Raw genomic sequence first — 17,127 nt, 5'->3', positions numbered from 1 at the left:
GTGATAATTATGTTGAAAATGTGATAGATATTATAATACAGTAATTTTGATTCATATTGAGATGATGGCAATTCAATCGATAAAATATTGAAGTGCCATTTAAAGTATTACTTAAATCAGCAAAAACATTCTGACTGAAGGCAGGGAAAAAAGGTGAAAAGCCCAGGAAGAAACTCTCAATTCAGGAATCAAATCTCTGGTGTCTGTATTGCCCCTTTTAGGCATCAGATTTCTGCCAGCTCTGCAGGACTGAGCAGAGCCTAGCATCACTTCTGAACAGAATATAATGACACTTGCTCACTGGTCACAATTGTGACTATTCATTGCCAATCTAATGAACAATTCTAACAAGCAGAATGTGCACACCTTGTCAGCACCTTAACCAGAATTTACTGATGGTAACATGGCTTTTTTGTTTTTTTTGAGATGGAGTCTTGCTCTGTCTCCCAGGCTGGAATGCAGTGACATGATCTCAGTTCACTGCAACCTCCGCCTCTTGGGTTCAAGTGATTCTCCTGCCTCAGCCTCCTGAGTAGCTGGGATTACAGGTGTGTGCCACCACACCTGGCTAATTTTTGTATTTTTAGTAGAGACGGGGGTTTCACCATGTTGGCCAGGCTGGTCTCGAACTCCTGAGATCAGATGATCCACCCACCTTGGCCTCCCAAAGGGCTGGGATGATAGGCGTAAGCCACCGCACCCACCCGACATGGATTTCCTTTAAGAACTTTAAGAACTCAAAATGCTAATAAGCATCAAATATTTGCTCATGATATCTTCATAAGATGAATGGAGGATTGCATATTCTTAATTTGCTGATGGGAGGACTAGGACCCAGAGTACGCAGCATCATGTAGTGATGTAGAGCCCAGAGCATCTTTCCATCTCGCCCTATGGGTCTGGAGCACGCTGCTCTGTCCTGCCATGGCCCCGTCTCTCTTATTGTTCAGTGTCTCTGTGGATACCTTCAGGAGTGACGCATGTATCTACTGTAAATTCTGACACTAATGTGCTCACCAGTAGTTTCATTGTATTTCTTTTGAACTGCTTCACCCCCCTCTCCAGGACAAGCTTGGTGAAGCAAATTGAATTCAATTTCCCGTCACAAGCCATCACCTCTCCCAGAGCCACAGTGTCAAAAGAACAAGAGAAGTTTGGAAAAGTACCATTTGATTATGCCAGTTTTGATGCCCAAGTTTTTGGTAAACGCCCTCTTATACAAACAGTGCAAGGACGAAAAACACCACCATTTCCTGAATGTAAGCTTTGAGCTCTAATGCTCGTTTCCCCAAAATGCTTCTTGTGTATGGGTGTATGTGTGTATTGGGGGCCAGGGGGCTGTACTTAAATATATGATATACTACATAGAGCTGGCAGGAGAGAAAATATATTCAAGTGAAATACAATAAAGAAAACGATAATAAGTTGATCAATGTTATTGATTTTATACTGAAGTTACACATAATATAGTGAATAGTTAATGAATTAATTATTCTACAAATATGATGCTATTGTTGAATCTAAGTACAATAATTCTAAAGAAATATTTAACTCACAGTTAGCTGGAGCTTGGATTACTATATTGAAAAATGTGATGACTGTTGTAATGCAGTAATATTTATTTGTATTGAAATTATGGAAATCTAATAGGTAAAATGTTGAAATGCTGTTTAAAATATTGTTTAACTCAGCAAAAGCATTCAAACTAAAGGTGGAAGGGAAGGTGAGAAGTCTAAGAAACAATTTGAAAGTCAGGATTTTACTATAATAGAAAAAATTGTGTGGCTGTGGAAATCTTTACTCCCAAACTGAAGCATGAATACGGAAACACTTAAAATACATGAATATTCTTTAATGCTAACACATCCGTATAGAAGACCATAACTCAAATATGGTATAGTGTATGAAACCTGGTGTTTTTTCTTCTTACACATTTCTTCAAGTTGTTGGGGTCCTTAAACATTCTAATGAAAAGGTGTGAAAGTAAATATTGGGAACCAATAGAGGTCATGATTTCTTCATTATGGTCACTTAACTTCCACAAAGGAAAGAGCTAAATAATGTGCACATTGAGTTCTCCTAGACAATGAATTTTTTACAATATTCTGCATAGCCATAGAATCCCTTTGAACTTGCACCAGGCTACGGAAACTGAGTGCTCTTAAGAGCACAGAATGTTTACCTCATTATGTGATGTTGATGAATTCTTTCAGAGAACTAGAATTTCGTGTAAAACCCAGTAGTAAACACACTTGAAAGGAATTTGCCTATCAGGGAGAGGTACATTACATTCTAAAAGATATTTTACCTAATCTTACCAAAAATTGCTTCCAACTAACATAAATAACCACTAACAACCTGTTAGATTTAAGGGAAAAGTTGTACACACACAGTTTTATATCTATCTATCCATGCAATTTTGTGTGTGCCTATACAGATATACAATTTTATTATATATACACACAATATACGTACATACATATATGTTTAATTCCAGCGAAGCTAGTTAATAAGAGCATTCAATGTACTCATATAGTACGGACATTGATTTTTAAAAGTGCAAAACATTCAGTGACATTTTCATATTCTTGTAATTATAGAAATATAACATTTGCCAGTGTTTTAAGTTTTGTTTTATGAAAAGAATCAAATATTTAAAATAAAAAAATTTAATATAAAATAAAAAGCTAAATGCTTTTATATTAGCTCACATTAAATCTTGAGTGTTTCTCCTGTAACCTTGAGTGATGTTTACAAATACTCAAGAATGAAGAGAAATATGTTTAATTCTATCTCTCAGTAATGCCTTGGCACCCACAACAGAAACATAAAATGGAAACTCAGCCTTGATAACTAAATTGCCTTTCTGTTCACCTTGAGAACATTTCCTCCCTGCCCTTTATTTATCTCTCTCCCTAAATATGCAAAATGCCAGCTCATTAAAGACTCCACCATCTATTTAGTTCCATCTAGTTGGATGAAGAACAACTTCTACTGGTTTAAGGACAAAACAAGCCTGCATATCAAATAATAAAAATACAATTCCATGTCTAAGTAGAAATTGTTATTGTGAAAACAAATATTGAAAGGACACATTTTTTTTTCCGCCACTGGAATCACTGGTCCTCACATATATGCAGTTTTCCAATGGGCATGCCTTAAACTCTCTGTAGTCCCTGGTAGGTTTTGCTAGTGTGTTTTTTTATCTACAATTTTTGCCACAAATGTTGCCAGTGCACCTGCCCCATAACATTAGTTATGGAGTTTTTGTCATAAGAAGCGTAAATACAAAAATATTAAGAGAATAGGCATTCTCTCCCAGCAATTATGTCATTTGTTCTGTGAATCTCTGTGAAAACCGATCTGGATAACCTTCATTTAATGTTCCCATGGATAATGGAACGTGTTTTAATTTATTCTTCACATATTTTAATGCAAGAAGTTACATTTTTAAAAAAAACAAATCTATTTAATGACTAAAACCATGTACATGCAATTGCTAATCAAATCTCTCTTCAACAGCAAAGCATTTTTCAAATCCAGTGAAATTTCCTAATCGACTGCCTAGTGCAGGCGCCCACACCCAGAGCCCTGGCCGTGCCAGCTCTTATAGCTACGGTCAATGTAGTGAAGACACCCACATAGCAGCAGCTGCTGCCATCCTGAACCTTTCCACCCGCTGCAGGGAAGCCACAGACATCCTCTCCAACAAGCCACAGAGTCTGCATGCCAAGGTAGGCCAGTCCAAGAGCCCGGAGGGTGGGCCAGCGACTGAACTGTGAGAATAAACTGCCTTTCATGTTCCTAACTACATTCACTACCACTCTGCTTCCCAACCTCTGAAGCGATCCCCTCCCTGTCTCAGGAAGAGGCTCAGAGGAACGCAGGCAGGGATGAGCTTGGTGGGGTCAAAGAAGGATGAAAGTGTGCACATCCTGCTCTGTGGCTCCTCTTGAAGTTGGGGTACCAAAGTTTGGGGAGAAGTGAGTTACAGAGATGGGTTGGGGAGAATTTACACATTTCAAAGCTATTTTTGCTATGGGGAATTTGGCACACAAGAAAAGAGGATTGCTATTAAAATAAATCTCAACAATGGAAGCTTTTCAGTGTCTGCAAATCAAAGAAGGTAAGAAATGTGTGATCAAATGGTGACTTGTAAAACATTTGCAAAATTGACCCATGAAATTTTATCATTGCATATGTTACTATTGTGTAACATAAGATAGTCTAAGTTGCCACAGTATTCTCCAGAGACACATGGTAGAACCTGAATACATTAAATCAACAGGAGATGATTCAGGGAGGGTTGAGAACTCAGGGCATTCAAATACAAAATCACATTCTGTGAAGTTTTAAAAACACCACACTTCTGAAGCCCATGAAATTAATCACATTTCTCCAATACCCTCTCCTTTCCTTCCCAATTGACAATGAGAAGTAATTTTATGAAAACCAAAAAACAAAGATCCTTCATGCCCTTTGACAGCAAAGGGCTTCTGATGCCACAGTCACAGCGATCCACAGAGCTTGTAAAAGTGGCTCAGCCATTTGCCCCTGCTGTTAGCTGGAGCAGGAACTCCTATTTACAGAAAGGGCTTCAGTTCAAAGAAATGATTTCCCTACCTAGATGGCTGAAGCCACTGAAATAAGTTGCCTAGACTTACTTGAGAATAAATGTTACCCTGCTTTATGTGGAAGATTTTCTGCATCAAATGCTAACCCTGAAACCTGGGCACTTGAAGACCATGGCTCCTCTTTTCCCCTTTAAGTGTGCCGGTCCCCGGCATGGTCAGCTGCTGCCTGTGCTGTGCCAGGCCTTCAGGAGAGCAGGTAACACGGTGCCACCGAGCATTTGACAGAAGAATCAGAATTAGCTTCTGGACAAAGCTGAGCCAAGTAAACCCCAGGAAGAGTTGGTGGCCAAAAACCACTCAAAAACAATTTTTAAACAAATGAGGTTCTTAAACAAAGAGAAATTCATCCTCTAAAAATAAAAAATACATGCATATGTATACCAGGCGATCCAAATTCAAAAGATTCCTAGTCACAAATTATTTACATAGGTGATTTAGGGAATTTTTAAATGCAACTTTATTGTTAAATTCATTTTTTTAATCTGAATAAATTCCTTCTTTTAAAAGGTATATATTCTAGTAGCCATCTACTTGGAGAAATACTAAAATCGCTTCCTTCTTAGTGCCTTATCATTTGGTTATTCAGGCTGTCCTATGAGAATACAGGAACCAATATTATAATTATTGATGTTACTGAAATGACTACGGTAAGTGGTTCTAGAATGAATGCTGTCCATCTGTGCCTGTAGATGTGTTCCTGTTCCTCAGAATTCTGCCTCTCACCTTCAGATTCTCCATCTTCTATGACAATGACACCAAGCAACATATCAAACAAAGATGACTAAAATTACAGGGCTTTTTCCCTTATCAATATGTGTTCTATTTTAAAAACATATTTTTGGTTAGAAAAGCAATTGTTAAATGGACACGTTTCAAAAAATCAAATAGTTGATTTTCAGTGTGTGTTCTTGGGCTCCTGGCGGGAGCGCTCCGTGCCAGACTGCTCCACGGAGCTCATCCTGCATGCCCAGGTGACAGGAGCTCGCTGTACGCCTCAGCCTTTCAGTGCCAACCAAGTCTTAACCGCAGAAGCCAAACAATTGATGCGGTGATGAGGGTGGAAGAGAGAGAGCACACAGATTGACATCCCAAAGGAGTTTGTTATGCTGGGAGTTCTAAAAACCATTTTCCCATGAAAATTGTCTCCTTTGCATAGTAGTTGCTAAAATGGGATAAACATGGTGCCCTAGATTGTCACTTTGTGCAGAATCCTTCTGCCAGTGCATGTGCACACACACACACGCACACATGCACACATGCACGTGCACACATTTGCACACAACTGTAACAATTTCTAGAATTCTGTCCTGGTTGGACCTTATTTTCTTAATGTTGAAGAGAATCTCATTTATTCCTGAATTAACAAGATAATTATTTTAGCAAAAGTGAGAGAAAGCCAAGGTAATTCACCCTGAAACTGAGCCTCTGATGAAACCATGTCTGATGTAGGCCTTTTCTGTTGTCAGTGCTGCCTTTTACTTAATGTAGGATTAAGCAGAGACAGACTTCACCTCCACATTGAATGCTAGCCTGATTATCTCTCTGCTATTATTTGATTCTTCCACCATGGCAGGCTATTAGTACGCTTATTTCTCATAGCTCAAATCCATAGATCTCTTGAGTTTCATGTGTAGAAATAAGCGTCTTGAAATGTACAGCTTCTCCTTATTCCAAACTTTCACAGCTGAGCACTTTTGGTATATTAGCAAGACATCCTGGTGATGGACTCATAGCTGAACCAACCAAAGGTCTCTAAGTGCTGGACTGCCCCGGCCACAGGTTAGGGTCAGTCATAGACTTTGCCCTTGAGGAGCTTACCAACAAAGCAGGAGAAAAGAAGTGACCCTCTGGGAGCTGTCCCTGCCTTGCATGGCTCTGGGTAAAGAGCTAAGCTTGAAGAGGTGAGCTTCCTTTCATCCAGGACAGGCATGGTGGCTTTGCAGGGAATTTGACCAGAACTTGGGTGAGGGCTGATTTCTCAATTCCCCTCTGCTTGCATCCAGTTCTTTCCTTTACACAATGAGCATCTCTCATTTGCATAAAGCACCCCATAGGAGTATGAATTACAGATCTTACTGTCACCCATGGGCACAATCTTTTTGACATCAAGCCAAAGAATTTGAAATTGCCTTCATGCCCATATAGTGGGGCTAATACAGGTTAACTGGCTGTATGCAATCTCACAACAGACTCCAAGCTTAATGGGCAATCTGAATTGGTGCTTTGTAAAATTGCAAATGATCTTATAGAAGATCATAGGAGCAGAGGTTGTTTTCAGAGGGGCAAAAAAACTTTGATTTCCTACACACTCTAAAAATATAACGAAGGATGATATGGACATTCCAAAATGCTATCCTCCTTGCAAAGTCTCTTGGCCTCCAAAACTGGAAGACGTCACTGATCCACCCCTTCCCAACACAGAAGGCTCATGCTGCTGTTCACATGGTCATCCATTCACTCAACAAGCATCCCTCAAGTGCCGGCTCCCATCACACCCCAGCCTGAAGGCACCAGTGCTTGTGACATTGCCAATCACTGCCCAAACCAGAGCCCATTATGTCCCAGAGGCAGAAGATTTTCAAAGGAATTATTTATTTGTTAAAATACAATCCAACATATATATAACATATTTGTACCACCAATATTGCCTACATATGTTTTAAGTATCTCTTTGAGGAATTAAATCAGGGAAAAACAATTAACACTATCAGTGCTTAGTGGATGACATAATGGTTAAAGGTAAATTTGTCTGAAGTATTAGCTTTATTTATTTAATTTAATTTTTTTTTTTTTTTTGAGACAGAGTCTCACTCTGTCACCCAGGCTGGAGTGCATTGGTGTTATCTTCACTCACTGCAACCTCTGCTTTCTGGGGTCAAGCGATTCTCCTGCCTCAGCCTCCCGAGCAGCTGGGACTACCGGCGTGCACCACCACACCCGGCTAATTTTTGTATTTTTAGTAGAGACAGGGTTTCACCATGTTGGCCAGGCTGGTCTCGAGCTCCTGACCTCAGGTGATCCGCCTGTCTCGGCCTCCCAAAGTGCTGGGATTACAAGCGTGAGCCACAATACCAGCTTTATTTTGATTCTAAAACTTTTTTTTCTTTTTTTTTTGAGAGGATCTGCTCTGTCACCTAGGCTGGAGTGCAGTGGTGTGATCATAGCTCATTGCAGCCTTCAACTCCTGGGCTCAAGTGAGATTATCCTGCCTCAGCCTCCCAAAATTCTAGGATTACAGGCATGAACCACCGTACTTGGCCTGATTCTAGAACTTGGTTGTAAGATGCATATAATTTCCTTCATTTTAATTTGGAATTAATATGATTTGGAAGACACAAAGGGGCCACAGCTCCAAAGAGCTCCCCTTTGGTCTTGCCACGGGGCCACAGGTGGGAGAGAGTCCTGGGTCTGCTGGGCCTCCTGAGCATCTTCCTCCGGTACAGGCCCCAGGCAGATGCACTCCCGTTTTCTTCCTTCCTCCCACCCTGATCACCAGAGGTAGGAACAGGCCTTGCAGTCTATCTTTATCCTCATCGCTGCTGCTTGCCAGGCATTCTGTTGTTTGTTTTGGTGTTTTCCCCACCTGTTTAGACAAAATGGCATATGCAGAGTGTGCCTTAAAAGAAAACAAAAAATTGACACTTGCTTGAAATGTTTAAAGTTCAAAGTCTGTTTTGTGCTTGAACAAGGCCTAGAAATAACATGATGTGGCACCGCCATTCTTGCCGCCTGGTATCAGGAAGTCTGGCGGCCCTCTGGGCAGTGAGAACCCTGATGCTGCCTTTTCTGGTAACTTTAAGAGCAGGGCAGAATTGCCACACATTCTGAGTGAAATGTTATGAGGGTCTTGGGTCAGGGATCACAAGGCACTGGTTGATACAGGTGCAAGGAAACAGCTATTTAATAATTGGCTTTTTAGCCCTGTGCACAGTAGCCTAAGAACATGTCTCTTTTCGTATTCAAAAACCTAGTCCAATCCCCTGAATCTAAAGTAGAAGTTGGAAAAACAAACTCAGTCAAATTATTATGATTATCAGCTGTCATTTATGGAAGAAGTATTATGTGCCAGGTACTATAAGCAAGCATGTGGCTCACATTAATCCCTTTTAATCCCTCTAGAATTTCTGTAAAGCAGATATTATTATCCCGTTTTGCAGATAAAGAAACAGTAGTACAGAGATACTAAATTACTTTCTCTGAGTGGCACAACTATAACTGTTGAAACAGAAATTTGAACTCATGCCTGTCTAACTTCTCTTCTTAAGATCTTAGAGTAGCTAAGCTGCTGGCCAACCAGCGTGGACCATGATTCCAAGTCCCAAAGATCTTGGGGAAGCTGTTTTAAATTTCACTTAAATTTTATACCTTACATTAGTTATTTCTCCTCTGATCATTTCTCCTCTATTTATATTGAGTATATTTCACAAATTTATAATCTAAACAGCTTTAATAATTACCATTCAGTAGGAGTAAGATATTTTCATTTCATCTGTTTACTGTTAATACCCTGCCTACTTTGAAAACATATTTAAGATAGCTTTCAGTATGGAAAAGATACTCCCAAAACAAAAACCTTGAAGCAAGAATAAAAAACATCAGCTGCTAGATGAAAGCCAGGGGCTAATTATGGCAGAAACCTAATCAGAAGGACACTTAGTTTTGCACTTCCTCTCAGCCAAGTCAACAGGGAAAAGATGGCAGGTGACCCATCCTGTATTCATAAGACAGCTTGCCAAGTCAGGAAAACAGTGCTTTCTTGTTTTATCAATGTTTGGAAAATTAATAATTTTCACAAGATAACATTTAAGTTAAAATTCCAATTTTATTTTTACTTCATCACAAACTTTGAGTGTGTGACCACTTAAAATTGCTAAAACAATATAATGTTGTCATTTGCCTGAAAAATAATGGAAGAAAATAGCCACAAGTCTACCTTCTACATACAAGGACCTACAATCACTTTTGTGTTTTCCTTTTTGTTCTTTTTCAGAAAACACATTTCTCTCTTTTTTCCCTAGTTGTAAACATAGTAGGAATGCCACATTGTTCTCTGCTGTCAGTGATACAAGTATTTTCCATGTAGAAACAGTGTTCATAATTATCACTTTCCTGACCACATAATGTGCCATTAAATAGGGGTAGCATATTTTCGTTAAGTATTTCTCTGTTGGTGGCCATCTAGGTCACTTCTTATTCTATAGTAAAGGTAAGGATTACAATGAGTAATTAGTTCAACCTTCAGTTTAATTATAATTTACATTAAATTTATAAAATTACCTTCACTAAAAATCTATATGCATAAAAAAGAAATTTGTTGAAGGCAGAAACAACCTATTTTCCAATTTTACTTTCCCTAGAATATAGTGTCTTAAAAATATGAAGTACTTTCTCAATAACTTAATGAATAAATAAAATGTACGTAGCATCAGGTAGCTCAAAAAGTGGCTGAAATCGATGGCCTGGGATGTCCCCTCTAAGTCGGAAAGAACATGAATAGTAGTAATCCTATACCTACCCCCAGATAACTTTACATTGAAATACTTAAAGTAAAGATCCAGAATAGCACTTGAAGAAATCAGAATATTAGAAGTTTGAGGGGGTGGGGGATGCATATCTGCCACAGCTTCCCCAGCCCCTCCCTCCTTTTTGTGCTGCCATTTGGAGTTTCAAGCACAGAGAGAAGTGATGCCCATTGATACTGCTCTGAATAAAAGCCCATGCTGTAAACGTGTGATCGCCCATCTATGGGCAGAAAGGGACCCTTCTCTGGTACTGCATGTAATTGTTGAAGGCATCTGTGCGCTCACTTAAAGCCCATCTGTACCCTGCTCCCCAGTGAGCTGCCCGCTCTCTCCCAGTGAAGTCAGGTGCTCAGAGCAGCAGGCTGGGCGCAGGATGCAGGAAAGCGCCTCTTTTAAACATTAGGAGTAATTGACTCGAAATGTATAATCGTAACAACTCCTAGAATCTATCATTGTCTTAATGGACTATTTAGAATTTTTGCCTGTAAAAACTAAAATATATATTAGTCTTGTCTTGGAAGAGTTGATATTTTTCAGAGAAATCGAATCTGCACTATTTATGGGTTTTGCACTATAAAACTCTGCAGCCCAGTCACATGGCTTCTTTTTCCTAAGCCATCTGTCACAGAGGTCTGGAATTTTATGTGAATGTTGGTTGTGCAGTCTTAACCCAAGTTTTTTTTTATTTTTTTATGAAAAATGTCAGCAACTACAATATTTAGCATTTTACTTTACGTTGGCCATTAAACTTGATTACTATAGCTCTGTTTCATTGCTATTTACATATCAGCTACGAAGCCAAAAATTGTTTTGATGCGCTCCTGGCAGAATACATTGTGAGATCATGGAGAGAGAGCACACGTGGCACTGATATGGTTAATATCTTGGATTTTTGTAACTAAGGTTTATTAATGCTGGTATAAAAATGTATTTGATATTATACAGATGGCATAAGATGTTGTGGTTACTAAGTTATTATCCCGGATAAGCTGTACTGCCAAATTCGGGGCTTAAAACTATCACGAGAGATTAAACTATTTACTAAAAAGGGACAGAAAGATACGGCCAAAGCATCTTAGTACAACATATTAGAAGCGTACTTACCTCCCACAAATATAGCAAAGCATATCTATCTCGTAGGCTGAGAGATTGAAAATACAAACTTTGCAGGTAAAATAAGCAAATAAAAGAAGGGCTTTTATTTTCTAAGTCGGGCACAAGCAGCAAGCCCAGCTGATGCAGCCCAGTGGCGCCTGTTTGGGGGTTGGGAGTGGGGGTTGTTTAAAGGGAAGAGTTAAAACAAATCCCCTGGGAAGTAGCTGGTTACCACAAGAGTTAAGGATCTTGCTAAATATTCAAAGAAGAGTGGCCAGCCAAGAGAAAAAAAGAGAGTAGCCAAATTGTCAAGAAGTTAATTTTAAATTGATGGATGATGGCAAAAATACCAGAAAGGTGTTATTCGACCCATTTAGAAAAATGACAGGCAGCTTCCTCCTACCTTCTGAGAATGACTGCACAGTAGTGTTCACAATTCATGACACCACATGAGCCATCCCAGTGTGCGAATCTTGTAGAACATACGAGGCACGTGAGCAGTTTGCTGGAGCTTGAACCAAATACAGAATGGGGTACTGTTCCTCCCGACACAGAAAAAACAAAACCAAGAAATAACACATGGCAAAAGGTAGAAGGTATCTCAAGAAGAAATATTGTGCGGTGGATTTAGTTTTAAGTCTCACACTAAGTGTGGAGAAAATAAGCTGTTTTATAGTATTCTTAAGTTTGCACTATAGGGCTTCAACCTCAGTCAGGCTGTCAGCTGCTACCCAAAGCACCCCCCGACCACCACCAGTGTGAAGCATGATTTGCACTCCCTGCCTCCCTCTCCCTGCCCCCCACAATTTAGCAAAGCATTTCCGGCTCACATAGCCTAGGGTAAAATGTTGCTTTTATATTAGTTTAATATTCCAATAAAAATTCTCTTCCAGTGGGTTGTTTTGCATATTTCTCATGTGAGATTAATATTATGATTTGAAGGGTTGGAAAGTTATACATGCCTTTTGATAAACACAAATGTGAATGCTTTAAATGATGAATTGGGAGTGATAATTCTGTAAACTAGAAAAGAAGATTTAAAGCTAAACTTGTAAATGTGTGTGTGTGTGTGTATATATACACATATACACACACACACACACATTTTCATAAAACTGTTTTAGCCAATATATTTAGTATTTGGAGCATCTTATTTACATTAAGCTTACTTTGTTTAAACCCAGAAACACAAAGCTCACTAATGGGGCTGTTCTTAAAGTCTGCCTAAGAATTGAACATTACCCAACGCAAATCAGAAAGCTAGATTTAAAAGCAGATATACTGACATAAAAGCTTACATTTAAAATGATCCCTTAAAAGCCCCACATGGCTAGGCTGTAACTGCAAACTGCTTAAATGTTTTTCTGTTTCCTATTGTATACCAGGGAGCCGAAATAGAAGTGGATGAAAATGGCACATTGGACTTAAGCATGAAAAAAAATCGAATCCTGGACAAGTCTGCACCCCTAACTTCCTCTAACACTTCTATTCCAACTCCTTCCTCTTCCCCATTCAAAACAAGCAGCATTCTGGTCAATGCAGCGTTCTATCAGGCTCTTTGTGACCAAGAGGGCTGGGACACTCCTATCAACTATAGCAAAACTCACGGGAAGACAGAGGAGGAGAAAGAGGTATTGTTTCCATATGTCAATCAATAAGTTGAAGACAGCATGATTGCAGGGTATCACTAGCTTTTCCCTCCTAAATTATATTTCACATTCCTGTTTAGATAATACATAATTCTGTACCTTGCTTTAGATTTTGATAAAGTGGTGATTTTTAATGTCAGAGGAAATTCATTAACAAATCCAACTTTTATTATCACTTGCCTAAAATAATGTCACTATAGTAGATTTTATTCCTATTAAGGCTGAAATTTTGTGCCCTGCACAAGAGATTATATTATCTATCCCTTCATATAGCAGCTGTAAGGGGCAATGTATTGCTCAACATTGAAATGCCAGCTTACTAATTCTTTCTGAACCAGAGGGTTGAAGATGAAATCAAATCAGGGTGAAGTAAGAATCTTTGAGTCATGTCAAATTTCTTTCCATGGTTTTGTGAAGGAACTGTGTTAGCATACCTATGTATAGACTCATTGTTTAAGGCATTGGATCGAAATGTTGGATGTCTAAATTGAATTAATCTTGAAGTCAAGGAGACCTATTTGTGTATTTGATTATCTTGGAGGTGGTTTTGGCCCTGAAAGCCAGATGGTGCGACAGTGCCAGAATTCATCTAACCTTCGCCTTATGGCTTGAGCCACCTGACTAGGCCTGATTAGCCGTGGACTACTCAGTGTCATTCGAAAGAACTGACAGCCAGAACCCTCAATTGTTTAGACTCTATGTAATTGCAGATGTGACCTTAATTATTACAGTAAGTCAGTCCTATTTTGCTCTTTGTCAGGGAAGTTGTTGATGGGCTTGCCAGTTGATATGTGTAAAGAACTGAAATAGCCATTCTCTGCAGAAGTGTGCAACGCCTTTTACAGCTTTTTGAAGTTTAGAGACTTTGGGTGATGAGATCTAATTTGATTTTTGCACATGCTTAACATCTCAAAGTATAAGTCAACATACACAGTTTTGATCACAAGATTGGGCTGTTTTTCTTTCCCCCTTCCCTTCCCTTCCCGTCGCTCCCCTCCCCTCCCCTCCCCTCCTCCCCTCCTTCCCTCTCTCCCTTCCTTCCTTCCTTTCTTCCTTCTTTCCTTCAGCACAGTTTTGCCAACATCTCCAAGTCCAGTCAGTGACATGGGACCTGGAAATACAGCAATGAATAGGACACACTTCCACCATGCTTGTGTGCCACAGTCATGCATGTGCTCAGAAGACTGACCTGTAGCCAAATACACTGATAAACAGAGTAGCACGCACAGGCACACAATGTGGAGAGGGAGGAATGGCTAACTGCATCAGGTGGCTGGGTGTGGACCCCTGGGAGACATCCTCAGCATCTGAGGCAGCCTGTGTGTCTCCACCACTCAAGCCATCACATGGAAGGATGAGGGGATTCACACACTGCAGCTTTTGATTAGATTCTGTCATACTGGCCTTAGTCATTTTATTCTGCTTGGCTTTTCAAAATTCACCCAAAGCATCCAAGGATGGCCTTAATCAATCTATCATAGTACTATTTTAGAAGAATCATTTATTAAAATAATACATATTTGACGATAACGAATGTGAAACTGATGCCAGCAAAGTTTAAGAAGCTCATTTGCCTCAAATGAAGACCACAAACTGGCAAGTGTGCATCTTTCCCCTGACCACTGTGCCCACTGCCACCTCAGGCTTGTGCCAAAAAACAGAGGTTACACCTAATTGTGTCTACGTGTATCATCTAAAAGTCTGTCAGTGTTCACATCCCTCGAGTATCCTGCACATCTTGTCTGAAATGGAAGTAAGCAGCAAGCCAGGAAGTGGACAGGTTAAGAGGCACAATTGTGATGAGATCAAAATTGTTGGCGCAGTCCTACTACATACGAGTTAGCTTTGGGTAAGGGAATGCGCTTCAATTCACATGACTGCTTAATCTCCAGCCAGGCCACTGCTGCTCAGATCATGGCACATTGCATCTACAGACCTAAAGGGAAACCTGACCCTTGGCCCAGGATGTGTGGATGTGGGTCCAGTAGAAGTCCTTATGCTACAGGAAGGACAGTGTCTCATGAATTAAGTATAACTGCTTCATGCAGGTTCAAAATCCCAACGTGTTCTCATTTCTGGGAGTATCTCGATGCCATATGCAGAGTGGCACTTGGGCTTTCTGCACTCATCCTTATGATTATGGCGAATGTATTCACCAGAAAGTGTCAGGCATAAGCCTCCAATCCTGGGTAGTAACAAAACACATTTGCTTCAAATAGGTTCTCATCTTCATCTAGGGTGTCTTGCGTTGTTTGACACTGATTATACTTTTGTGCCCTCAGCAACGATGTCAACATTGCACTCTTCAGATTCTCAGAAACCCGTTCCTATCACTTCCTTAGCCACAGTTCTTATCACCCAGAAAGCCAGAAAACGAGATTTCATAAGAAATATTTTATGTTACTTTTTAATCTTGTTTTTTGCTTAATTTCAAAAAATCATCTGGATTCATCTTGGTAGACTTGAGTCTGTTTTTTTCTCATGCATATATGTCTGGGACAGTGTTTCATTTCCCAGCAAATTCACACACACAAGATGGGATTCTTTAGAGTGGATTGATGCTCTTTACAGAATGGCTTACTTACTCCAGGTCTGACAACACAGGCTTGGACTGCTACAATTTTCAACCTAAGTATTGTGACATCTGGAATTTAGAAGCTATGTGGGAATTCAGTGTCACTAAGAGTATCAGAGAGGACTTTGGAGATGCTAAGTGAGGTCTTGGACTCAATGTGCTTGCCCTAGGTTTGAGCTGACAGAATATTTGTTTAAGCTAAATGCTTATTGTCCCAGCTATCTGAACAGGGTGATTCATTGGTTGGGAAAGCTGAGGCTGGTGGAGACACACACATAAAAGTACTTCTGAATCACTCTAACTCCTGATATGGTTTCTCACTCTTGTTCTCTGTTCCTTCATCCGTGCCAAGGTAATCTACTAACAGTATTTTTCACATCCTGTTCTGAATCTTGAAAATGAAAAATGTAATGTTTGGTAGGCATTATTTTGAAAAATTAGATTGTATTAAATGCGCTCATTGACAAGCTATCAGAGGGATACCACGTACAATAAAATACAGATAAGGAACCTTTATACGCAATGTCTCATTATCCCAACAATCTTGAAAAGCAGGATTATTATCAGATTTTTTAGAGGAGAAATGTGAGGGGGGTAAAGATGTTGCTCCTGGTCATATGAAATTAAGGAATAGGCCTGGAATTCCCTACAACGAAGAAAAAAAAGAGAAGAAGGTAAATGAGGAAAAGGAAAAGAAAAAAAAAATCTCCAAAAACTGGAGACTGCTTAGGGGATATTGAGAAAAATTTAATAGGAAAGAAAAAAGAGAAGAATGAAGAAATGGCAGGTGGCAAGGTGTGTTGGCGGCAACAGTTGTCTAAAGTGTTTCTGCGGGTGCAGGACTGGAGCTCCTGTGATCCAGGCAAGTCCACGCAATGTGACCACAAAAAACAGTTCCAGGACTGATCCTTTCTTGTGACTTTCCAGTGAGCTTCCCTGGAATAGCTATGTGCGTTCCAGACAATCTATTGTTCACATTTGGAGACTGGAATATGGTATGTCCCTGCTCCCACCCACATCTTTCCCTTTGCCACTTCCCTCTCCCCCCACCACATAAGACACATACACAACCAGAAATTGAGTGATTATTTCTAATTCATTGTTATCTAGTTCATATGCACAACAGTTGCTTAATTTTGGTGGTAATTTTCAGAAAATATTGTCTGTCTCTCTCAGTGAAATAGCCTGTCCAGATGCCCCCTAAAAAAAATTCCTGAATCTGGAAAAAACTCAAAATATCTCGAAAGGAAAGTGTTGAGAAATAACTAGGGCTGTCAGTTTCATTCAACTGTCAGTTCTCCAAAGATTTCAGGGCTTAAAATGTTAAGAGTGCCAGATGCTATTATCTGTTATTCATGTTACCATTATGTCCTGGTCTTTACTGAAATCAGTATAAACTTCCATCTGTATGTTAAAGGAATTTCATTGCATGCATGTACTCTCTAAACACACACATAAATACAATTATTATTTTCAAAATTATACTTTAAATTTTGGAAAAAGATTTTTACAAATGCTATTGATTTACACTGGCTGCTGTTTAGGTATTCATTCAATATAAAACGCCTCCATAACAAAACTAATTATTTAGTGACAGCCACCTGGATTTTAATACATACACTCTCTGCAGGTTTCTAAGGGTAGAATGTTGA

General features: G+C 39.5%; 1 protein-coding gene across 7 annotated transcripts in view; it reads left to right on the top strand.

Moving 5' to 3' along the window:
* ST18 (ST18 C2H2C-type zinc finger transcription factor) overlaps positions 1–17,127 on the top strand; it is a 303,405-nt gene that overhangs the window by 251,564 nt on the left and 34,714 nt on the right. For all 7 annotated transcript variants that reach the window (XM_009455375.5, XM_009455376.5, XM_054656729.2 and 4 more), the window contains 3 exons: positions 1,066–1,259; positions 3,523–3,734; positions 12,637–12,882. In XM_009455375.5, the coding sequence (XP_009453650.2) occupies positions 1,066–1,259; positions 3,523–3,734; positions 12,637–12,882 (652 nt within the window). The remainder of the gene's footprint in view (positions 1–1,065; positions 1,260–3,522; positions 3,735–12,636; positions 12,883–17,127) is intronic.

The sequence above is a fragment of the Pan troglodytes genome, chromosome 7, assembly GCF_028858775.2.
Source record: "Pan troglodytes isolate AG18354 chromosome 7, NHGRI_mPanTro3-v2.0_pri, whole genome shotgun sequence".
Lineage (NCBI taxonomy): Eukaryota > Metazoa > Chordata > Mammalia > Primates > Hominidae > Pan > Pan troglodytes.
Note: the sequence above shows the minus strand (reverse complement) of the source record. Positions and strands in the feature narration are given on the sequence as shown.